General features: G+C 42.9%; 1 protein-coding gene across 1 annotated transcript in view; it reads left to right on the forward strand.

The window, feature by feature from the left end:
* The first annotated feature begins 14,149 nt into the window (after positions 1-14,149).
* Positions 14,150-25,630, forward strand: part of pmepa1 (prostate transmembrane protein, androgen induced 1) — a 36,132-nt gene continuing 24,651 nt past the window's right edge. The window contains exon 1 of the mRNA XM_076745172.1: positions 14,150-14,704. Coding sequence (XP_076601287.1) covers positions 14,608-14,704 — 97 coding nt within the window. The 5' untranslated portion in view covers positions 14,150-14,607. The remainder of the gene's footprint in view (positions 14,705-25,630) is intronic.

The following is a 25,630-nucleotide window of genomic DNA, read 5'->3' on the forward strand; positions in this document are numbered from 1 at the left end:
TCTAGGCAAGAAAACCAATCGACATATTTTCTAAAATGTCAAAATATTCCTTTATTGTGAATTTCTCTTTATCCTCCTAGATATCCACGTACTGAATCCAGGTTATCACCTGCTAATCTTTTCAAAATGTCCTGACTTTCAACAATTGTCCTCACTCTGAAGGTCTAGCAAAGTGGTCCTCACAAAGGTAGAAGCACCAGACCACACACACACACACACACACACACACACACACACACACACACACACACACATTAGAAAATCAACCAGTCTAGACTGTATAGAACAAAACTAATGAATGTATTTCATAATGTCGAGCTGCTGTTTCTCCAAGGGCCTGTGTGTGTGTGTGTGTGTGAGTGTGTGTGTGTGTGTGTGTGTGTGTGCGCGCGTGCGTGCGTGCGTGTGTGTGTGCTTGTCAGACCCTTTAGTCTTTCTTATTGCTCCTTTCTACCCTCCCTCCCTTTTTCTCCCTCCCTCTCTCCTTCAATCAGTGTGTTTTATGTCTCAGACAGCTTTCCTTCTCAAACACTTTAAGGGGAGGAAAAAAAAGGCAAATCATTTTATCACCTCTCCTCTCCCTCTCTTCTGTCTCATTTCCTTCTTTGTCTCTTTTTTCTCTGCTCCCCCCATCGCTCGCTCTCTCAGGTGTGATCTGTGTGGGGAGTTTCTGTCTAGACAACCGATTATACCGAATAATGAGGGAGAGGGAAGGAGGGGGATAGATGGAGCATGAAGAAGGAAAGAGAGGGAGGAGGATGTGTTGTGATGGAAAGAGAGGTGTAGCATCAGACAGAGAGAAGGAGGGAGATAGAGAGGTGGAAAGGGGAGGATGGAAGGAGAGGCAGATAGGAGGAAAAACAGGAGGAAAAGCAATAAGCAAGGGATTAGAGATGAAATGAAAGAAGGAAGGAAAAAGAATAAGAGGGGAGGAGAAGGGGATGGAAGGAAAGAAGGACAAAAGAAAGGGAATGAGGGGAAAAGAGACAGAAAAGTGAGATGGATGAAACATAAGGGATAGGAAGGAATATGAAAGGAAAGAACAAAAGAAACGATAGAGAGGAACGAGGGAAGGGAGGGAGGAAAAAAGAAAGACAGTACGAAAAGGAAAAATGAAACGAGAAAAGAAAAATCAAAGGATTGAATGAGCAGAGAGGACGAAAGGGAACCAGCATGTCAGACACACACACACACACACACACACACACACACACACAGACTAAACACTGAGCCAGTACAGAGACACAGTCTGATCTGCTGTGTTAGGAAACCCTATCAGTCACACAGGCTTTACTTTCTGTGTGTGTGTGTGTGTGTGTGTGTGTGTGTGTGTGTGTGTCTTAGCTTGGTGATGACTGATCATCGAATCCAAAAATCTCCCAGACACACACACACACACACACACACACACACACACACACACACACTTGTTTCCATCACTTGTGGGGACACTGAACAGACTGACATTCATTTCTTGGAGACTTATTCTGCCCATAACCATAGCAACCACTTGCCCAACACTAACCTTTACCCTTACCTTAACCAAAACTCCTTAACTTAACTCACCTTAACTCAAGTCTTCACCCTAAAATTTAATGATTAACCTTATGGATACTTGTGTTTGTCCCCTTAAGAAAGGCGAGTCCCCACAAGGGGACTGTGTAATACATATCCACACGCACACACACTCACACACACACACACACACACACACACACACAGACTGTAATAGGCTTATCCAGTGCTGCAGTTTCAGCCTTTAAACTGGGACTTTTTTTCTTTGCTGTTTAGGATGAAAGAATATTCTCTATCTGCTAAAACAATATTGACTTCTAAAGAAACCGTCCTACGTGCGTGTGTGTGTGTGTGTGTGTGTGAGTGTGTGTGTGTGAGTGTGTGTGAGTGCGTTCTCATTTTGTCTGTAGTCATAATTGAAAACAGTAAAAGTGAAATGTGAGACAGGTGGTGAGACAGTCAGACAGTCAGACAGACAGACAGACAGACAGACAGACAGCAATTAGTAAAACATAAAAGGATGATGCGAGTGAGACGGATGGACGGCAGTGAAACGGTGAGTGTGATGCAGAGACAGACTGACCTTTGAGGGACAAGCAGAGAGTTTAGACAGAAAGTATGCTGTGAAGAAGACAGGCAGTGAGGGGAGATAGACAGTCAATTCATCAGAGAGACAGACTGAAAAACAGTCAGTCACACAGACAAACCCAGCAGTGAGACAGGCGGGCAGGCAGATCATCTTTAGCACTGAGTGAGAAAACGCAGCTGTCTCATTCACTTCGGTGAGGCTGCTCCTTTGGCCACGATGCAACGCAACGTCATCACGATGTACTGAAATGATAAAAGATAAAACAACGGCCACCAACATGAGGTCTCACTGTCGTCACTCATCTCTCTGTAGTACCACATAGTATCAGAGAGTGATTCAGACACAGTATAAAGTGCTCTGCAGTGTTTGAGCCTTCCATCCAGGAAGCCTTGAGCCTTCAAACTCTTCAGCTTCCTGGATGGAAACAACACTCCCCCAACGACGCAGCCCCTTGCATTTTTTATCATTATATTTACTTTTGTTGCATCCAAATACAACCAGGCAGGCAGTCATTTACATTTCAACGCGACATAAAACCATCATTTATTTAGACAGACTTGTGAGACAGGAATCACGAGGAAGATTGACAGGAAAGGGAGCAGCATGGAGGGTCAGACAGCTTCAGAAACCCCCTGCGGTAACTTTCCAGAACTCTCAATCCAACCCTCACGCTCACTTTGCACAGCGATTGGCTGGAAGTGCGAAGGTGAGACAGTGGGCAGGGTTAAACTCCTCTCTAAAGCTCTCTTTTCTCAGGCTTTAAACAGCTATTTCTGTCGCTTTTCGTGTGTACAAACGAGTACAAAGCTAAGAATGTCTTCCAGCAGAGACCGTCTGAAAATGTGCATCCCCATATTTAAACAATTATGGCATCCCTCCGCTCTCTGTGATAACAGGCTTCTGACTCCGCCTGCAAGTGCGGCCGTCTGGAAACAGCAGTAAACACTTTTGCTTTCCGATGTGGTCGGACAGCACGTCATACGGCCTAGTTCTTTTTAAGCACAACCCCAAGACAGACAGAGGGACAGCCAGACAGACAGACAGACAGACAGACAGACAGACAGACGAGGCTGTCAGTCAGCCTGCGTGCCAGACAAGCAGGCTGACTGTTTGCAAGACAGGCAGACAAACAGATAAGAGGCATCGAACCTGTTACACTGTAATCAGATTAGTGTGATCATACAATGACATCATTAAATCCATTACACACACCCCAAACACACACACACACACACACACACACACACTGGTATGAGTCCTGCACTGAAGTTAAAATAACCTACTCACTCTGCGTGTGTGTGTGCTGAATGCATGTGTACACCTAAACGTGTAGTGTCTCTTTCATGTGTGTGTGTGTGTGTGTGTGTGTGTGTGTGTGTGTGTGTGTGTGTGTGGTTGTCTTAAACACTGTGTCTGTGCCTGTGGATGCATCTCAACGTGTATTTTACCAGCTCGCCTGCTGTTTTTAATTTTCTGGATTGAAAGAAAGCGTGCATAATGTGCGTAGGCGAGTGTGCGTGCGCGTGCGTGGGCAGCCCGACTACCTCTTTTCATCATTTTAATTTGTCTCGCCTGCTTTCTCTCGACTTACTATGTTTTTATGCAGTTAAAGGGAAATCCCACTGCAAAATGGCATCTTTAGAGATAGAAACATCTTAACGCCCCCCAACATACACCCACACACACACACATCCTTCACTGTGACCTCCTACATTGCATTGATTTGCAATATAGTCTGAAATTAATACAAAGTTTAACAACAAGGCAACAAGTGATTTTCTCAGCGCTGGCATCAAAAATACAGCACACTTTCTAAAGTTTTGTGGGAAACATCTTACTGTCAGTGTTGCTCCGCTAACACCAGAAAACACGAGTCCATGAGATGCTAGCAGCTCTGTGAGGCTCTACTGCAATGGCGGCATGCTAACAGTGACAATGCTAACATGCTAAGCAGGTGAAATGATTCCCACCTTACTTTATTAGTTATTGCAGTTCATCCTGAGGGGGACATGAATGTGACATTATGGTGACATATTTTCACAAAAAAAGGGGAATGATTGATCTGCTGGACTGGAGGACAAGTGGGCACATCGATATCTGGACCAAATTTCAAGGCAATCCATGTAATAATAGAGGTATTTCAGTCTGGACCAAAGTGGTGGACAGCCGGCCAAATCACTGAAAGATGGATGATGAAGGAACACCGACTGCTCCAAATGTTCACAAACAAGTAAATATGACGAGGCTGGACGCTGAATCACATCATATCTGCAGCATATCTGAGCTCCTCTGCCTGTGCGATGAGTTCAACATGCAGATCCACACAGAAAGGAGACGCCACAGAAGAGGAGCCTCTTCACATTCATTACTTTAACATCTCACACACACACACACACACACACACACACACACACACACACACACACACACATTGTCTCTTTGTCAAGCATTTTAGTTTTGGACTTTGGAGTTTTACAGTCAGCTTGTAACACTGTGTGAGGATGTTGTCGAAATAATGACATACAGGCTAATTTACAGTGTTTCCGATCACATTTCAAACTTCAGATGAAGGCAGCATCAACACTATTCACGTTATATGAAATGTCACATGAAAATGATAAGTTTGTGTGATTTGTTTCACTCTTCCCTCTGGTTTCTTTGTTGTGTCTGTTTATTTTTCCCATTAATTCTTTCATTCGTCTTCCCTCTTTTCCACGCGATCCCTCTCCTGCCTCCCTACCTCACTGTTTCCCTCGTCCTCTCCTCCTCTCTTTGTTTACAACGCAATCTCTTCTCGACAGAGGACATTTTTAATAGTCTACTGCGTCTAGCCTCAAACACAAGCGGGGGAGTGAGGGGTGGGCGAGCGAGGAAAAGACGAGTGTAGACAGAGGAGAGAGACGGGGAGGTAAAGGTGGGGGGCAGACGGAAAGACAGGCAGAGGGTGAGATAATGAGATAGAAAAAGGATGAGAGAGAGAGGTGGATTTGTTATTCTTGCAGGGTGTTGCACAGACACAGACACAGACAGACATTACCTCACACAGCTGCTGCAGCGAGAGGAGAGGGTGACAGTGTGTGTGTGTGTGTGTGTGTGTGTGTGTGTGTGTGTGTGTCTGTGTGTGTGTGTGTCTGTGTGTGTGTAGCCAGGCGTGAACCTGTTTATAATATCCTGAAGCACAGGTTTTCGTCAAATGTCAAGCTTTTATCAGAAAGTGTTTTTCTCAGAGAGCAGAAACTCGACTCATATCAACTCGTGTTTGACCGTCGATTCTGTTGGTTATTAATAAAATCTCACCTGCTGTGAAGGAGCGTGACGGGTCAAGAAACACGAGCAGTCAGATGATCAGACAGGTTGTAAAAACAGCTGTTTTAGTCAGAATATAAAGCATTCATTTTGTGGTAAACCTGAAAGTCAGCGTGCCTGATATGAGGATGTTGAGTGTGCTCGTACGCTGAGTACAGGAGGGGATGGATGTCTGAAACAGGCAGTTTGGGTAAAAACTGTATTGTTAGCCTTTGTGTTGCCGTCCAAACTGGGAGTTTGTTTAAAACCTGTTTGTTTGCCTGACCATTTGCTGACATTACTCAGCCTGGTGGATAAACAGTGGCCGGCAGCAGTTTCAAAGGACAGCTCAGTCTGAGGACAGTAGCAGCATAATGGATGGATGTGTCAGTGGTGCTTCTGCGCTGCTCCTGTCTAACGTCTGGGGTGAATTCGGGGTAAGCATGTAAAGTATTGTCAGAACTGTCTTGCTCTGATTTGTGGTGTGCTGGTGCATTTCTTTGGGCTGTATCATTAACAGTAATGACAAAAACAGTGTTGCCCCCACTGTGCATGTCTTTCCTGATCCACCATGAGCTGCAGGCACCAGGGTGCACATGCTTATTGTCTAGCATGTAGTGAAAGTGGCACATTAGCAGCCCAGCAGTTTCCATCCGTGTCTACACAGGATGTGTTCAGCCACAGACTGCTGCATAAAATTACCCACAGCTTGGCAGTGCTCAGAGTCTGCTGCACAATCGCTGCAGACACACGAGTTAAGACAGAAGAAAATAGATTTAAAGCCTGAAAAGAGGCTTCGGGTCGTTGGGTTATGTTAATAAAACGTGAGTCACTATACAGCATCTGAAGAATGAGTCTGAAACGCCTCCTGTGCAGACACGGAGCAACAAGTCCCCCAAAATACACAACAAAATAAGCTGTTTGTCAGTTAACATGCACAACAAAATTAAGTCCAAATATGGCAACATTCAAAATTCAGAACGGATCGTGTAAACAGCATATTCCCTTTGGGAATGGAGCATTTTCCAATAAGATATGTGGGATCATTCTTCTTGTTTCGCAGCGACACAAAGCAGAATGGCAACAAACAGACGCAGCAGAGAGCATGCTAAATTACTGGGTCGATTATTAACGTTTATCTGATCATCGTTGTTAATTGTGCAGTGGTTAAGAAGCGTTCAGGTATGTTCACACTCCTCTCTGTTAGTACAGGAGTGTTTGACTGTGGACAGGTGAGTTTTAATTGGAAGAATTCTGACTCATCATCTTCTCTTGTCTTGTCTTGATCCACAGGGTTCACCTCTCCTGTTTTTCCCAGTGTTATGAGTGTGATGGAGAGTCTGGTTTGGCTCCATTTCTGTGATTGTTTTTAAATCAATAGTCTAGATCTTTCTCAGCACACCAGGTCTGAAAACAGCAAATGGACCTCAGTCTGTTTACTGATCGCGGCTTCATTTCTTGACTTTTCCAGCTCTTCAGTTTCTCTTTTCATTGTTTCAGCATGTCTTCTTCCATTTTCATCTTCCTCGTCTATCCTGTTGATCACACGTAGCCCGCCCAGCAAATCAAAATTCACTACAACACCTGACGTTTTGAAACAATTTGCAGTAATAATGATATAATGCAGTCACATATGTGTGCATGCAATATTTAACAATAGCATGTCAGATTCAAGTACCACAACTATTTGTTTCATAATGGGGTTTTTACTGCGGATTCCCTGTTTATGGGCAGCTCTTTACATTGAATAGCCAACAGTTTGCCAGGCTGGGGTGGAGATGCATGCACAAATGAAAAGCCCACATTTCTGGTCAGAAGGAGAAACACCTGCAGATATCTGAATGTCAAGACGGATACATGTTTTAAAAGCCAATAAACGATATCTGATGGGGTCTGAGAACGCATTTCGACCAACGCTTTCTGCCTCTTTTGCACTTCACACGCACTGTTTACCTGCATGCAACCAAAGCCCGCTCAAATATGATTGGTCCAAGCCACTCAGACCTCAAACGGACTACAAAAGGAAACCAGAATGCTTCCAGTGCCATAATCTTGTCCCTTGCCCGCAGGTTCTGCAGTCATATGCAGATATCTGTTTACAGAGATTACTGCCGGCTTTGCTTCTGACAGACAACAGTTATTATTCGCACGGCATCAAGAGGATCTTGACACAGAGACGTAAACACAGTGCAATATGAGTTTCTTATTGTCTAACATCGTCTGAAGGACAACAGACTGCAAAGAGGTGCCACTATTGTGTCACGTTATAACATCAAGCTTTAATAGCTTTTTGCAACCAGTCAGGAAGCTGAAAACAAGATCAGTGCGCATTGAAATAATCTTGATGGGAGCTGAAACTTTGGGCTCCTGATGTTTAATCAATTGCAATTAGTCAGCTGTATTTCTTTGCCAAAGGGAGATTGTCTTGTTTTGATGGTGTACTTTTCCACGGGGAACATTTTGAAAACCCCTCTTTGATGGTGCGTTTGGTAAAATCTCTGCCATCATTTGAGAGACAGCAGGGGATAAAAACTATTGTAATTGTAAAACCTTACCTGAAGCCCTAATCCTGACTGCGGTCTTCAGCCTAAACCCCCATCCTAAACTAACCCCCTCTAGACGTCAAGACCTATGTAACAGTTTGTTTTTCCTCCCTCACCTTTCTGTACTTCAAAGGACGTTTAGTTCCCATAAAGACAGAAGCACAAGAACATACACATACACACACCCACGAACACACACATACTGTACACAAAATGCAGTTGCGGAAGAGTGGGATTGCTCAAGCCTGCCGTTTTTCAGTACAGGGCTAAAGTCAGATTAGTGCTAGTCTGTCTGTCTGCTTTCACGGAGAAACATGCTTAATCCCTGTTTAATCCCACCTGCAACGGGATTGGCCACCGCCTAAGACTCTGACGGCTATTACCCCGAATACAGGCATTAGACACAGACTACCACACACCTGGGCCGAGAGACATAGCCAGACGCAGGGAGAGAGAGAGAGAGATGTACAAAAAATATATATTTGTTTTGGCAATTCTGCGTTTGTCTCGCTCGCTAATAGTGTATGTCGAATTGAATTGAATTGAAAAAGAGGGAGAGAGGCAGGGGGATAAGCAGAAAGAAAATCACAGTGTGAGGGATTTGGATGAGGATAGAGAGGCGGAAAGTAAGAGAATGAAAGGAAAAGATGAAGGGAGACCGAAAAAAGTCAGAAAAAGAGAGAGCAAGCACAGAATGAAACCGTGTTGACACTGTGGAAAACAGACACATGGCTTCATAACACAGGAAAAGACAAAGAGGTGAATGTGCACAAAGGTCACACACGTCTTGGAAAGGCGTCGAGGACGACACACAACCTTTCCACAGGAGACGCTCTGACATGTGAGAGGAGGACGAGCACATCAAATGAATGATGGGTGCATTTTATTTCTTGTTTTCTTGTGTCACGCATGCTGGCTCACTGAACACTCACCAAGTTTCCATCCAAATTTACTTTTAAACGACTGCAACTGGAAATGAGTACATGTTTTCATCCACTCCTGTTAAGTGCATTGAGATAAACAGTTGGTGGCTCCAGTTCTTCAGTCAAGTGCCATTAAACCGCTGCAGAAGAACACAACACGATGAGATGATGCGAATAAAAGAGCGCCTCCGACCTCAAACTAACAAAACTCGCTCCACATTGATCTGTTTTCATCTCTCCGGTGGAGCAGAAGCTTGAATGGGTGTTTAAATCTCATGTTTCATATGGATATGACATTTTGCAAGGCTTTGACTTCTTCTTCTGGACTTCCAGTGTTTCCACTCAGGCCTGGATGGAAATGCACTTACTGTCGTGGCTTACAGGAACACTTGAAGGGATTCAAGCCATTGTTAATCTTACTTGCAAGGCCTCAGAAAAAGTCAAAATGTCTGCAGTAAAATGACCTTTAATGGTCTTTAATGTAAAGATAGCAAAGATGCAAAAGTCCACGTGGTTCGGGGACAGTGAGAGCTGCTGTGGCGCCGTGGGGTTTCGACTCAGAAGCTCCAGCAAAAAACTGCAGGGTTGTCAGGCCAATCAACGATGTGAATTCATTGACATACGACTAATTTTCAACAATAATTTGCATTATGCTTTGCAAAACCTTCTATGTCTTGAAAACACTCAATAACAACATATTTCACTTGTTTTCCTTTCAGCCAACTAAACACGTTTTTTTTTTTAGGATTATGTTTAGGCAGCTTGGTTAAGGTTTGGCAAAGATTGTGGGTTTAATATAAACTAACTCTAAGCACACGGCATGTGGTGTTTACTTTCCGACTTTTAACCAAATCCACAATCTTTCCCTGACCAACCCTTAATCACAGTGTGTCAGCAGCCTAAACCTCACCACATGCGGGAGTTGTGGAACGCCGGCCTCTGCAGGACGTCCGTGCAGCTTCCAGTCGATTTTGGAAAATCATTTATTAGTATATGAATGTAATGACTGGGCTGTAATCAAATATGAATGAGCGCACCGTCCTGGTAAACAACTTTGTAACGGGAACAGCGTAGTTCTACAGCTCGTCTCACGATCGTCACGCTGGAGGATAAAATGATTTCCAACCTGATAAATTTCCACGCCTGTAAAATCTTGTGTCATATGCAGATATGCAGCTGTGCATTTGAGCTTGGCGTTTAAGCCTCCACACTCAGGGATCTATTACTCAGACTGGCGTTCCTGGATTGTATTTCATCTTCTCACCAGTTCCTGAAACAGCAGCCCCCCCCCCCAGCAGAGCCCCTTCCTTTAAAACAGAGTCATTTTCAGTCTAAACACCACAGACGCGATGATAAATAGATACGCTCACTCTCAAAGAGAGCCAGACGGGCAGAGTAAGAGTCCTCAACCCAATGATTCACCCAATTCAGTCTTCAAAGACAGGCTGCGATAAAGAGGCGAAGACGGAGACAAAGAATGACCACACCTGGGTGTCCGTGTTGGTGACTCAGACCCTTTAGACGGTAAACTGACTCACTGCCAGCTCGACCGTCATTGTCTCAGCCTGCTGCCTCTGCCAAGGCCTTCTGCAGATAACACAGACAAACAGAGGAGCTCTGTCTCTTTTGCTTTTACTATATTAAAATTTATGTATGAGGAGATTTTCAGTAAACAAACAGCATGTGTTGAACACTCACAGAGAGCTCGCTTTACATGGCGGTTCAGGCGCACCAAACTGCATTCAAATTTCAGTGAAAATAACACAAAGAGGGAAGGAAAGTGAGATGGTTAGTGCTCTACCTTTGAGATACGTCGTTAGCTAAAATATATTAAGTTAATATTTTAATAAATTCTTATTATCTGTGTGCAGGCGTTTATTCCCCTACAAATCCCAGAAAGCAGAAGACTGCAGTAGCAGTTACAGTATGAACTAATCATCTTTTCAAAGTGGGGCAGAAGATTTGTCATGAGGCCTCTTTTCCATGTTCACATGCCACTGTTTTAAATGTGTTCGTGTTTGTTAGCCTGCCAGAACATTTTAAGACTATTTGAGCATGCCAGCAAATATTCACATGGTAATACATGTAAATGTATGTAATGTAATGTAAATCAGAAAACATCTGTGCATTTGTTTGAATTCTAAAAAGCTGCACATGTTAATTTATTATGCTAATGAATTTTAGCCTGTTCGTATTTTATGCAGCATCAATGTAGTCACACAGAGAAGCAAAGAGTCACAAACTGCAATGATGTCGGTCAGTCCACCGCTTTAGGCCAGACTGAGATATTTGACCATTTACTGGATGGATTACCATCAACTTTGGTACAGATGGTGTTCTCCACAGGATGAAACATGCTGACTGTCACTTTGTTTCCTCTAGTGCTGCTCTGAGGTGCACTTTTTTATTTTTACTGAAACTTGTTGCAGCTAATAGATCCAAGTGTCCTGCATGAACTAACACAAAATCCTGTACAGATATTCACATTTTGTTCTGATTATCAACTGTTAGCATGCTAACATGTCAAACTCAGATGATAAACATGGTGAGCGTTAGGCTACCTGCCAATCATCACCGTGTTAGTTGGGTGAAATCAACCTTGAGGCCTCTGCAATCACATGAGCTTTTCATACGAATGCCTGGAGCACAGAGAGTGAGATGAGACGTTCGGCCTTTATCTCGTGAACAGTGGTCCAGTGTCTTACCAGGGAGTCCAGATCATGATGACAGCAGAACAAGGGGCGTGCGTTATCATTATTTTGTCCAGCCTCTTCACTGTCCAGGTGCTACCAGTTGTGTCAGTGCTGCTGGAGTCCAGCAGGGGGCAGCAGAGGCCCTGTACATACTACATTACACTTGTGTGTCTTATTTAAGGGATGGATGGACCGCCGCTCTGCAGTCCCACTGAAGTTCATGCTAACCTGGCTCATAGGTGGACCTGATTTATCATCTTATTAAGTCTGAGTGGAAGGTGTCCTCGTACCATTAAAGCAGTGACCACAGGCTGAGCTGACACACTGTGTTAAATCCTTATTAATTAAAGTAACTGTGAAAAACGTTGGAAGGGGTCATTTACACGAATGACTGAAAAGTCCTATTTTATTTGGTGAGTTTACTTCATGAAAAAATGACATTTTATTAAGAAATCAGCAGCGATGGGTCTTTGGCAAACATGTTTTTTCTGTTTTCTTTCTGAACAGAATTTTCTTCTCAAGGTTATGAAGGTACAAAATACTGAAAGCTGAAGATGTTTTATAAGTTAGTTTGATCAGTTGTCGATTAACTTTGGTCAGACTTTCAGCAGATTGCAACTTTTCTCGCAAAAGTTTTTTTTTTTATGTTTTATTTTCTGTGCAAACTGCACAAGAAATTGGGATAGTATTTATATATTTGTCTCTCTACAAGATTATGGCTTTGGTGATTCCAGCTGGCCAATAAAACCGCTTTAACATGCAGCAGTAAACTCAAGCAGACCTAAATTGAAAGTTGACTCAGATGAGACATGCTGTTACAGTCTCGCCCCATTGGTCCCTGGGGCCTGTCAATCATGGAGGTGATGTAATGCTGTCTGGCTTTGTGATTCATTGCACACACACCCAGACACACACACACACACACACACACACACACAAAACACTAATATTCAACATTTTGAGTCAGCTTCTACAGCACTTTTGTGTTCATAAATATTTGAAAAGTCACTTGGATCTCTGGATACATGTCTGCTGTGGAAAAACTCTCCGCTAACTTCTTAATGGCTTTTCGCCTGCACGTCAATTAAGCATGTGTAACTGCCACGACAAAGGGGGCTTATGTTTTGGCAACATATTGTGAGTAGCAATATAAGATGCTGTGTTTACATGTTTTGTCACAAGACAAACTGAAGTTCATTCCACCCCTATTTGGGCCTTTCATTAGCGAAGGCCATAAAATAAGGGTGAATACAGCAACAGGACACCGGTGGGAGGCTTTCACTGGGACGCTGCTGCCAAGTGCTGAATTCGAGCCACAGGGGTTAAACACTGACGGCTAACTCCCTGCTTCTTTCAAGCAAACTGTAATTTGTGCATTCTAATTAATAACTTTTGTACACGTTAGCATTTCATGCAAATTAAGGTGAAGTTTTTGCAGCAGCAGTTACTGAACTTTACCGCCGTTGTTGTCAGTTTGCTCATGAAAACCATGAAATGTGGCTGACAGCAAAAAAAAAAAAAAAAAAGCTAGTAAGGCGACTGCTGATACTTCAGATTTCGTTGCAATACCCAGCGCGGCCACTAGGCCAAAATCGCCCCACAGCCCAGCATCACTCCTGTGGGCTAAACTGTAACCGCTGTTTCTATTCAACGGCGGTCTTTGTTTTGGTTGACAGCTCTGGAAAAAGTTAGTACATGGCCTATAAGTTGCTTTTTTTTTTTTTTTGTCAAAATTGTGTCTTTGATATTCCTTAAACACTTTAAAATCTTAACATTACTGTTTAGCATTGTGTTAGCAGTTAGAAAAATGCTTTGCCTAATTCAGGAGCACGAAGGAGACGAGTTATTTATGTGCACCATTTATTTATTCTAGAGCACCAATTAAAGTATTAAGTATCAGTCGCCATATCAGTTTGAGAGGGGAGTTAAGGAACTGGCCAGCATGAATTTGCAATTTCTACATGCAATTTATGAATCTGAGAGCACAAATGAGTCATTTGTGTGCACCATGTATTAATTTGAGAGCATGAATTAGCAATTACTGCTTCCAATTTTTGTTTTACGACACCTGTTTGGCTCCATAACAAAGCACCTTCATTGTTTAGGTAATTATCTGCTGTGTAGAGCTCTCAGCACATCATCATCATAATAATAGTCTAGTAGATTACAGAGTTTGTTTTTTTTTCTTTTGTGGATGAATGCAAAACTGGAAATAATTTATGTGTCAGCTTGTCATTAGTAAACTCACTTGTTCAAGGCCTTGTATGTTTTTGCAAAGTCCTCCGGGGCTAAATAAATACCAGAAACAGACTCGACTCGTCTTTATTTTTCCTCTATCTGCTGTTTCCCCTGCACGCGCCGGCCGAGCTGTGATGTGCCAGAAAAGAGAGTGGAAATTGGAAATGAGAGACAGACAGAGACAGTGTCACCGAGAGACGGGGGAGGGAGAGAGACACTGAGAAATCCCTGGAGAGAGAGGAGAGAGAGGAGAGAGACAGAAAGAAAGAGAAAATAGAGAGAGAGGAGAGAGACAGAGAGACAAGGGGAGAGAGAGAGAGAGAGAGAGAGAGAGAGAGAGAGAGAGAGAGAGGCAGACAGGACCAGACAGACGGCCGTTAGCAGATTAGTCGCCGGCCGGTCACTCGGCTGAAATCACGGAACCATCAAACCTGCCTTGTAACGGTCGGAACCGGACATTTAAACTAACGCTGAACTACATTTCAGCAACGTTCAAACTACATTCAACGGCTGTACCGACACTTGTACGGTCCATAGATAGATAGATAGATAGATAGATAGATAGATAGATAGATAGATTTCGGAGGAAGAGGAGGAGAAACCGACGAGAGGAGGAGGAGAGAGCCGAGACAGGAGGAGGACTGACGGACCGGAGGGGAAGGAGAAGAGGCTGGAGAGAAAAGAGAAAAGGGAGGATTTTTGGGGGGAGTTTGGTGTGGTTTTTTTTGGTCCCCTCTTCTTCTTCCGAACGCTTTCTCCTCTCCAGCCCTTCCCCGTCTTCCTCGTCTGGAGTATTTATGTCTGGCTTCAGGAGTCCGTAAATGTTGAACTTGATGGGTGTTTTAAACGCCACCGCCGCCAATGTCTCCTGTACTTGTAACTGCAAGCGCTACACCTCCCTCCAGAGCATGGAAATCAGTGAGTATAAGTTGGCTTTCATGACTTTTCGTGTTGCTAATTCACTCACTTCTTTAACTGTTTACATCGTGACTGTGAAGCTAACGTCGCACGCTCAGTATTTTGGATTAACAAGTCACCGGAGCTTGTTTTTGTGTCATTGGCTCCTTTATCTGCTCAGATTTTCACCTCCTCACAAGTGCAGAGAGGAGAAAATTTGCTTAATTTTGTAGTTTGCGGAGTGTTAGCGGCCACTCTTCAGCATATGTGATGTTGGGTTGTGTTTTTGACACGCATCTGTCTTGATTTTCCTCACAAAATTTGCTCCCTCCTTCATTTTGATGCTAATTAACGTCTGTTTATGTACACAACTTAAGCTTTTTAACGTTGACTTTTCATCCAGACCGGCTAACATTACGCGGTTTGCACCTTATATGAAACTAGCATCTAAGCTAGTGAGTTAACTGCTAGCTTAATTAAGAGTTTTCTCCTCGGTGAACCCTTTAATTACCCAATTGTGACTAACGCTTGATTTTGAACTTGAACCAAAAACCGCAAGCTTCCCATCCCTTTCCGCAAAGCCGATATGAATAAATCTCCTCTTTTGCTTCATTCATACATTTTAGTGTTTTTTTAAAGCTGTTTTGCTCGCTGTGAAAGCTAAGTTTGACAGATAATGTGATTTTTTCGCTCGAGTTCCGTTGGCGTTGTGTCTGCTTTTTGATCTTAACGTTCAGCTTGCTTCATTTGAAAAACCTGCCTCTTTGCTCTTTAACGGTAAAAATACGCCTTGAAGTGCGTTCAAACTGTCAGGAAGTTACCGCGGAGGACACTGAAAGCTTAACGTTATCGGAAAAGGTGGGTTTGTTCGGTGGAAAAGGGGGGAGTTGGAAGTTTTGTCGCCGCTTCGTCATTCGAGCAAAGCCAGACGTCTGTCTAGCCGTCTGGTGCGTGCGCGCGTGTATGTGTGCGCGCGCACGCACGTTTATGTGTGTGGTCGTATCCGGGAAATCCCTGTGTTTGTATGTGTGTGTATGTTTATATGTGAGCGTGCTTTTATGTGTGTACCTTTGTGTGTCGTTTGGTGAAGGGAGCCTCTAAACCTTGCCGGGTTAAGGGGTTCTAGTCTAGTCCCACTGGGGACACCCATGCTGGTAATGTATACAGTCATAATACCGAAAGGTCATTTAGATGAAAGCTGTGTGTGTGTGTGTGTGTGTGTGTGTGTGTGTGTGTGTGTGTGTGTGTGTGTGTGTCCAGCTGAAGTCACTAGCAGGGCTGACTCAGACTGCCTCAGAGCTGAAGCAGGCATGATTCAACTGTTTGGACAAGACGATGCAAGGATATGCCAGAAAATGGTCCAAGATATTGTCTTCAAATGTCTTGTTTTGCCTGCAACAGCTGATGAAGATATTCGGTTTACGGTCACAGAACGCCAAGAAAATCAGAAAATATTCACATTGAGCAGAAACTGATTATCAGGGTTACTGCAGATGAATTTCCAGCAGATTGACGAAGCAATTAATCTATTAATTGTAGTGGTGGTAATACTAGAAGTAGCTGTAATAGTAGAATAGCTGAAACTATAAGTTTATTAATCAATTTACTCAATCAATCAAGAGAAAAATACTTTTTAACTACTTTGATAACCGACCAGTCGTTTAAGTAATTTGTCAAGCAAACATTTCCTGGTTCCAGCTTCTCAGTCGTGAGGATTTGCTGCTTTACTTTGACATTATTTTGTGCTAATCGTTGCAGCTCTTCACTCAATCAATCCAGCAAATAATACAAATATAATTAATATGAATTTTAACATAACTCATAATGGAATGGAAGCAAGCATTTAACCTCACAAAGCCAGACTATATTCGGCGAGTTCAGTTTCCAAGCCTGGAAAACATGCACAGCGATTAATTCAGCCTTCAAAACCCTGAAACCTTATGAAAAACAATTCGTTACAGACTTAAAAAGAAGATTAATTTAGAAACTGATTTTCTTGGCCGGTTTGGAGGAGATATTTTGACAGCCTTTTTATGACTTTCCAGGTTTAAATTTGGAAGGAAGAATTACTGAGAACCCAGTGAGTAATTTGTTCACCTAATCATGTGTAGGAAGTGTTCATGCTGGTGTCACCAGTCATCTGTTCGCCATGCAGCCTACTTGAAATGTCATCTGTCCTACGCAGATGCTTATTCAGCCCTGTCAAACCAGTTTAAACAACAGTAAAACCATCATACATGATAGACTTGATAGACTCAGTTATCATCTTGGTAATAGCATTTGTGTCTATATAATAGTGTGAGTATTATTTGTAAAGGTAGCATTTCCTGGGACGTTAACCTGCTGCTCGTAACAGCCTCCACTCTTCCTGTTTCCGGTTGCAGTCAGCTTTTTGCTTCATCCCAAGGCGTTCGACGAGCTTGAAGGCAGGCCTCAGTGCAGCCCCGTCAAGTTCTTTCACACCAAACTGGGAAAACCACTTCTTTATTGACCTGCGTGTGCATTGTCATGTTGAAACAGGAAAAGGGCCTTCACTAAAGGGTAGAAACAAAGTTCAGAGTACATGAATGTCTGACGTATCATAGCATGCTTCAGATTTCCCTTCACTGGATATGAGGGGTGACCAGATGTGGACTGAAGTATGTCAGCATACATCTTAACAGTTGTAATGTTAATAGTAGGAATAGTAATCAATCAGTGAAATACAGATTGTTGCCTAGACTTGTAACAGAAAAGCAAGGTAAGAATGTAGACACACACACACACACATACACACACACACACACACACACACACACACACAATTCCTCTGTCTGAGAACAGACATGATGTTTAGTCTGGAAGACAGAGGGAGGGAAACAGATAAACCAAAGCAGGAGAGAGGAGACTATGGAGACAGAAGAGAAGGGAGGGAGCGAGAAGAACATGTCGAAACTTTAGACAAAAGGAACAAGGTGTCAGGAGGGAAAGGCAGACACACCGAGAGAGAGAGAGAAATCAGCAAAAAGAGAGAAACATTCTGCTGAATTGAAAAGTGTGTAGGAGTTGATAGAAACTAAGTTTGGAGACTGAAACTCATGACGCGTTGGCCTGTATTTAAAAAAACAGCGTTATGTTCAAGGCGTTTCGGCTTTACTGGACATTACGCAGCCGAGTGTGACAGGAAAGATGAAAGAATAACAGGATAATCCGTGTTGTACACTGGAGATGAGGTGATCAAAGGATGATGTAGACATGATGGGAAAAACAGGGGTTCCCTAAATTTGGACTTCAGAGGTTCTTAAGAATAGCCTCATAAAAAAGCTCTCATTTCAAAATAAATAATGCAGATCTTTTATTATATTACCTCTCAGGCAGACATGACAGCTTTGGTTTTATTTGTTCATTAAAAAAAATTCAGCAACATGTCTTTTCAGATATGAATTATTTGTAATAATTACTGCTAAACTAGGGATCCAAAACAAAAAAAGCTAGCTATAGCTGCTTTATAGCTAATATACCACTCAGCCAAAACATAGCAGCAACTCAACTAGCTAAGTCCTGGTTGCATTAGGAAAAGGCCAGATCACTAATGCTGTTATATATTAACATTAGTGCAGACAGGCAGCTCAGATTAACCTGCAGTCCCGTGCACCTGTAACAGCTGTGTTTAAAAGCCTTTAAATACTGTTAAGTTGTTGAATTTAGATCAACTCAGACCTCCCGGACTTGTGAAGGAACTACAGAGCCCCTGACTCACTTCAAACTCTCATTCATCCGTCTCTCCGTCTCTCCCGCACATTGTTCCTCATCTGGATCTGTGAAGTTGTAATTGCAGGCTTACATGTACCTGTTACGCCCTCTGACATATAAGAGCGAACACATACACACACTAATATGCAAAAACACATCTGTTCTGAGCAGCAGACATTGCTAATCAAAGCACATGACATCAGCATTACTCACAGGCTAGCCATGTGTGTGTGTGTGTGTGTGTGTGTGTGTGTGTGTGTGTGTGTGTGTGTGTGTGTGTGTGTGTGTCTGCGGTGAAGTCATTGCTGGTATCAGGTCGTAAGAATCATTTCCTACCAGCAGCTTGGTTTCCCTGTACATTTGTTACTACATGTCTGGCCTTCTTAACACCAACACCTCCACAGTCTGTCTCTATAGCCAACATAAATGTGTTTGTCTGAGTGTGTGTGTGTGTGTGTGTGTGAGAGTTCAGCTGGAGGGTAGTGGTATTTATTTTGGTTATTGAATTCGAGGAAAGGAGTCAGTGTTCGTGCATGGACGGGAGGCGACTGCAGCGTCGGGCAAAGGAAGGAAATGCTGAGACTCTTCCTGCTCGACGCACATTCCTGTGCCTGTCACAAGTTTGATCCCCTGACTTCAGTGCTGTAGAGTTTTTGTATGTAGAGGTGAACCAAGTGTTGATGAAACATTGATTTAGTGTCAATATCTGACAGCTTTCAGAAAAAAGCTCAAAGAGTCGATAGGTTGTTTGCAGATGACGTCACGTCACTCTCTTGCTGTGGCGTGAACTGCAGATGGAGGGCCAGAAGTGATTTTCTGCATAGGAAACACTAACACACACTCAAAATGCCAATGTTTTGCATCGTTTACGGTTGCTCAGCTCAATCAAACCAAGAAACCACAAGGACCTTTTATCAAGTACCAAAAGTTGTTGTTCATAGGGCGAAAAATGGACGACATTGAACGAAAACGCTGGAAAAAACCATCTACAATTGGGAGGAGCCCAGTCGGATAATGGTGGAAATGGTGTAACTTTAGAAGCAACATGACTAGCACTTGTTAAACCAGTGTTTCACATAAGACAGGCGAAGGTAAATAATGTACCCTGTCTTGTTTCGCGACGATCCACGTCTTTAGTGGTGTTTCACCGGAGCTTTACGAGTGGTTAACCTAGCTAACAACCATAACTTAAACATCATCATTCAGCATCGCAGTGCTGAAAGTTTGTTGCTCGCTTAATCCACAGGAAAATAAAAGCTAAATAAAAGCTACACACTGTTGAAAAAACCCAAGGATAGTCATCCCGGAGCACTTTGGTACCGAGGTTGTTTTGGTTGTTTGATACCCAACAAGAAAGTTGTGTGCCTCTGTACTTTTGTGTGCTTTCATTTCCATTGCAGTGACTCCAAACAACCTATTGACATCCCATTTTTTGTCAGCTGAGAGGGCAGAATCATAATTAACAGCAGATACTTACAACCTGATGATGAGATGAGCAGCAGAAGATATTAAACGTTGATTTAATATTTATTGGACATGCTGCCCACTTGCAGCCGCAGACAGTTCGCACAGAGTACTGCTCGCAGTCGTTGGCTGAGTGCAGACACCAGCTTGCAGAGTGTGCTTCAACCAGACAACAGCCAAGTTTCACTGTGACCTTTTGGCAGCTGACACAGGGCATTAATGTTAATTAATTACAGCAGCGGTTAAGGGACATGAATGTCTACTCAGGCAACATCAGAGCTGCATGAGATCATTTTCTGAGCATATCTGGAATTTCCAGCTATAATTTTGGTGCAGTGAGCTGCAGATGTCTTTATCTGTTGGGACATCTCAAAGTTCCAGCGACTCTTCTCAGAAATTGTATTATCCATTTCTAGTTTATATTGAATATGTGTACAAAAGTCAACAATATTTACTGCATTTTTAGCTTGAAAAAAGCCACTCTTGCATCTGAAACCTGTCATGTGTCATTCTGTCACATTCATGTGTCATTCTGTAGAAAAACATCACTCTCCACTTCCTGTTCAGGCTGCAGCCCCCATGTGACACAGAGATGATGTTTACTAATCAGCGTAAAAAAAAGAAAAATCTGCTTCCACTTTTGACAGCATGTACGTGGTGCAGAACTACATCCTGAGGCAACCTGCGTGCAGCTTGCTCTTTGATCGCTCAAACTCTAATAGCCGTACCAGAAGCAACTTTTCCACCGTTTAACTGAAATAGCAGCCATAAATGCGGCTGTCACTGTAGCGTAGCTGAAACGGTGTGAGCGACGAGACACAACAATGCAAAGAAAGACAAAGAGTCGATTTCATCAGTCAGGCGCGCGCTGTAACTGAAGTTCGTACTGCTCTTTTTGACGGTGTTGTCAGTTTGTAGAGGTGTAGTGTTCGGAATGTATTGATAGAAGAATAACAGTTATCCAATATGATCAGATATGAGTGTTATTTTAGGTGTGACTGCAGCCTCGGAGAGAGAGTTCAATGAATCCAGGAGGCAACTGAGTGGCAAAAAAAACAAGACAAAAAAGTGAAATGAGGGTTCGACGCTCCCATTTTCAGACGTGGTCTTTCTTGTCTCTGTCTTTGAGTTTTCATTGATTAGTTTTCTTTCTTTCCTTCTGTCTCTGTCTCGTTCTGTCTCTTTTTCTCTCACTCAGTGAATCATGGAAATTAAATGATTGAGTCTGTTCTGGCTGGCCTCCTAGACTTATTATGTAAACCTCTCTGTCTGGCTGTCTCAGTAGTCCGTGTGTGTGTGTGTGTGTGTGTGTGTGTGTGTGTGTGTGTGTGTGTGTGTGTGTGTGCGCATGTGTTAGTCGGCATTTGTCTATTAATTTCCTGTCTGTGAGACTGTATATTTCTGTGTGTGCGTACATGTGATGTTGTGATAGTCAGCTGACGGAGGCTTTGTAAAATTATAGCAAACCTTTTGTTCTACATTCGCCTCTTCATGTCGATGTCATTTGTGTTTACAGAAGCCTGTGTGGATCACACTCTGCCTTTTGTGTTTTCTTCTCTTTGATTGACAGCTGGCGTTGTCCCACAACCAGAACTGCTTTAATCCACATATACGATAAACAGACAGTAATTTGTCTGGGAAGAAATGATTTATCCGCTGAAAGTCGCCTCGGCTGGGTGCTCTTTGTTTGCGTGTCTCATGTAACACATGATACTGGGAGCTGCCCAGTACAGCCAAAGTCACACTGGAGCAGTTGCTCAAGAGCACGTCAGTAGTAGCCGGGAAGAGTGTTTTCCATTGACTGTTCCTGTTGTCGTTTGATTCATTTTTCCCATAGACAACGCCACTCGACTCATAGCTGGAGCTTTTCTAGGACTTGGGGCATCAAAGTTGGTTCAAATCATTAATATCTGTGTTGGTGCATGTCGGCATGGAACATCCAATCACAAAGCTTAGAATAACATAAACCTATAGGATCATGTTTATCTAAGAAAGTCCTGCCTTCCTTTGTTAAGAAACAGTGAAGGCACCATTAAAAAACTGCAGAGTGGACTAAAGCACTTCGTAACCAGCGACCTCTCGGACTTGCAGCTCTACAGTTGAGTCTCTGCTGTCTTTAATTTCTATTCTTTCCTTCTTCTTTCCCTCCTTCCTGGCCTCTTTCCTTCTTCGCTCACATCCTCCTGCCTTGCTTCCTTCCTTTCTTCTTCGCTTCCTTCATGCCTTTCATTCAACCTCTCAGCTGTTCATTGTTTCTTGGTCTAGACACCAATCACACACGCACAGAAACCAGAGAAAAGTCACCATCCTGGTCTCATCATGCATATATGCAGATACATGCAGCCGGTACGTCGAGGGGTCAAGGTCATTGTCAAATGGGGGGTTGTGTGAGTTTGTCTGTGTGTGTGCTTTCTGCATATAATCTGCATACAAGACTGCTCAGCTGAGGCCCTTGTAGTCTGCTGGACCCATATTGTCCCATTAATTAGTCTGAAGTCAGAGCCAGCCTTACATGTCTGTCTCGCAGTGTGAATAAATCCATACAGAGACTGTCTGAGGACCAAGAGGCTGCGCTATAAATAAAGGCAATGACTGTCTGCCTATATATGCAAAGAGTGTCATGTGACAATGTGGAAGAGATTGTCTCTTGTTTTTCATTAATTAGTCTGAAGCAGAAAAAGCCTGTATGGCTGTCTGGTCCTCTAAATACTTCAATTGTAGTCTGTTTTTAAGTAGCTCAAAACAACTATGTCTTGTCTTCCATTAATTAGTCTGGCTGTTGCTGTAGGATTGTCTAGTTTTGCTCACATTAACATCTGATTATGTGCAAAGAAAACTCTTAAAAGTGTCTTTTGGCTTTTGTAAATTAGTCTACGAGCAGTGTCAACTGACAAAAAATGTATAAATATATAAAAAAGCTATTTAAAGACATCAGATCTTTGTCTCGTATTTGGTCATCAGCTGATATGTTGGCAGGCATTAGTTTATAACCTTGAGAAAGTTTTTTTGCCTTATTGTTGTGTGTCCACATTGAATTAAAAAATTACATTTAAAACAATATAGGTAGTAACTTTGTTAATAAGAGGGAGCATTAACTAGTCTGAGCCTGGATAAGCTGCCATTGGCTTTCCAAAGCATCAGCTGACAACATGGTCTAGATTGCAACGTGTGTTTCATTATTTAGTCAGAGCCAAAGGTTCTGTGTGGCTGTCTAATTTTCCAAACAGCTGCATACCTGCTATTTGGTGTCATTTGTCGTTTGGGTTTCTTTAACGTAGCTCAAAGTGTTTAATTAGTGAGCCAGGGTTCAGTCAGTTTAGAGGCAGTTCGTCTGAAACGTGTCTGCTTTAGCTGTTGGTGACTCTCTTCAGCTGCTTGAAGGACCATCTGTTGTTCTGTTTGAATTAACTGATATTAATTTTTAATGTGAACGTAGCAGAGTCATTTTAGATGATTTGGAAAGAAACGCAGCCCTTAAACAAACACGTATCTGTTGTAATGTTATTAAATGTCTGTGGCAGCCTGATGAAGACATCATGTTGACCCAGAATTCAGAAACATGAATGATTCAGTCTCCACACATTTGGTTTGCATGTAATTACCATTACAAATTCAGATATTCAGATGTGTGTATGCAAATGCTTGTTGTGTTGATGGAGGATTTTTTTGCATATGAAACCCACGTTGCTCAGCATCTGCAGGGGCCGGGGGTGAAGTGAGGCAGCCCGGGTGTGTGTGGGAGGGCAAAGGTCAAGGGTCGGGTCAGGAGAAGGCAGGGAGGGGGAGGGGTGAAAGGTTCATTGTCGCAGCAGTGGGGGCTTGGAAATGTGTGTGTGAGTGTGTGTGCGTGTATCATTTAGTAATATTTTGCAGCAGTTTACCTCTCATTGTTTCCCATAACCCTAATTATCATTATGTTGAGCTAATTACCTAATTAATAATAATCTCATTATTATTACGTCTCATAAACTCACTGAATTGACTGATTACTTTGATTAGTTCAGTTTAATCCTTGTTTTATAGAGTGCAGATGTAGTGAGGTGTGTGTATATATGAGGCCTTTAATAAAGTGCTGCTGATGTGTTTGTTGCTTCAAGCATTACCGGCTCACAATGCTGCCCGTTAATGTGCTGGTCTAATACAGAAACTGACAGCTGACTGACAGACTGAGAGCAGACTGGCTGTACCATCATCAACATGCTGATTGAAGGCTTTGTCTCAGATAAGATCTCAGAACTCAGATAAGTTTCACGTCAGTCTTGCAACAGTTGCACTGGCTCGTGAGGGCTGGAGTTAAGTGTTTCCCATTGAAGGTCCATATATTTCTATGCAGTGCTCAAACATGCTGCATGCTGTGCTTGACTGCATGTTGTGGCAGGAAATGTGATTTTCTTTGAACATGCAGATGATTCCTGTTCCTGACAGTGAAACACAGCACAGATGTTGTTCTTTTAAAACCATGTACGTGTACAGTAGAGCCGAGACGTCACTCAGTCAGCTGCTCTGCTCCAGACTGCGAGACCCAGTCTAGACAATAGACACCTCAGTCTGCAAAGCACACACACACACACACACTCTCAACCCCCCAACACACATGACATGGATGCTCATGACCGTGGGCTTGACCCCTACACATGCACAATCACATACACACACGCAGACTTGCAGGGAGGACTGTGTCTGCCTCACTTTGCCCTCTGGCCCATAGGAAACAGCTGGGACCACATCATTTGCATCTACACACACACACACACACACACACGCACGCACACACACACAGGCACAGGCAACACTCTGACCCCGCCTCTCTGTTTATATTACTAAAAATGATCATTATACATTCAACTATGCAAACACAGAGGGACAACGCACAAGCAGTTCTTATTATAAACACCGGGCCCGAGAGAAGCCGAGCTCCACTTTAACGACCACGACCCCCACCTCCTCCGACCGACACAAGCACACGGAGGCCACACGATGGTGTGTCTAGACAAAGCAGCAGGAAAGAACAGCACACAGACACAGTCGTCAACTTTATTTGCACGCTAATGATGTGATTTAAGTGTTTTTAGGGCAAAAAGGGGAAGAGCATCAAAGCCAGTGACCACATCAAAATAAAATGTTATCATAATGATGCTGTGTGTTGAAGTAACCGTAACGTTTCCAGGGCTGGGGCCAAATGTGAAAACCTCTTCTCTCCATTCTGGCCCTTCATCAAAAACTGAGCTTTTACTCTTAAGAAAGAATAAATCTGAAGACTCATGTTTTAGTGTTGATGAGGAAAAGTGAGAGTTTAGAAAACTCTAACATGAGCTTATTCACAGAAACTTTGTGTTGATTGGACAAAGTAAACAGTTTGAGGACTCTGGGAACTTTTCACTGCCTTCTGAAATTTTAGACTAAACATCAATTAATTGGAAAAAAAACCAAAACAGTTTTCACTAAAAAGAGAACGAATATTGGACTTTAATTCATCGGGGAACACAAACACAGCTCTAAATGAATGATGATGTCGCTCGGCGTCTGTTAGATGTAAATAGGCAACTGTTTGCTAACGCTAAACTTGCCAATTTTGATTCCATCGAAGTCACTGTGAAGGCCTTGAATGTGCAGTCAGAGTAAGCATGGGAGAGCACAACAAGGCCAAAAATATAAAATTTAGAAGCTCAAAACATGACATTTAAGGCTTCCAACCTTGATCAGATTCAGGCGTCCGATCAAGGTTTTTACTTTGAATAATTTCCAGCCTTG

This window comes from Chaetodon auriga, chromosome 2, assembly GCF_051107435.1.
Source record: "Chaetodon auriga isolate fChaAug3 chromosome 2, fChaAug3.hap1, whole genome shotgun sequence".
Taxonomy (NCBI): Eukaryota; Metazoa; Chordata; class Actinopteri; order Chaetodontiformes; family Chaetodontidae; genus Chaetodon; species Chaetodon auriga.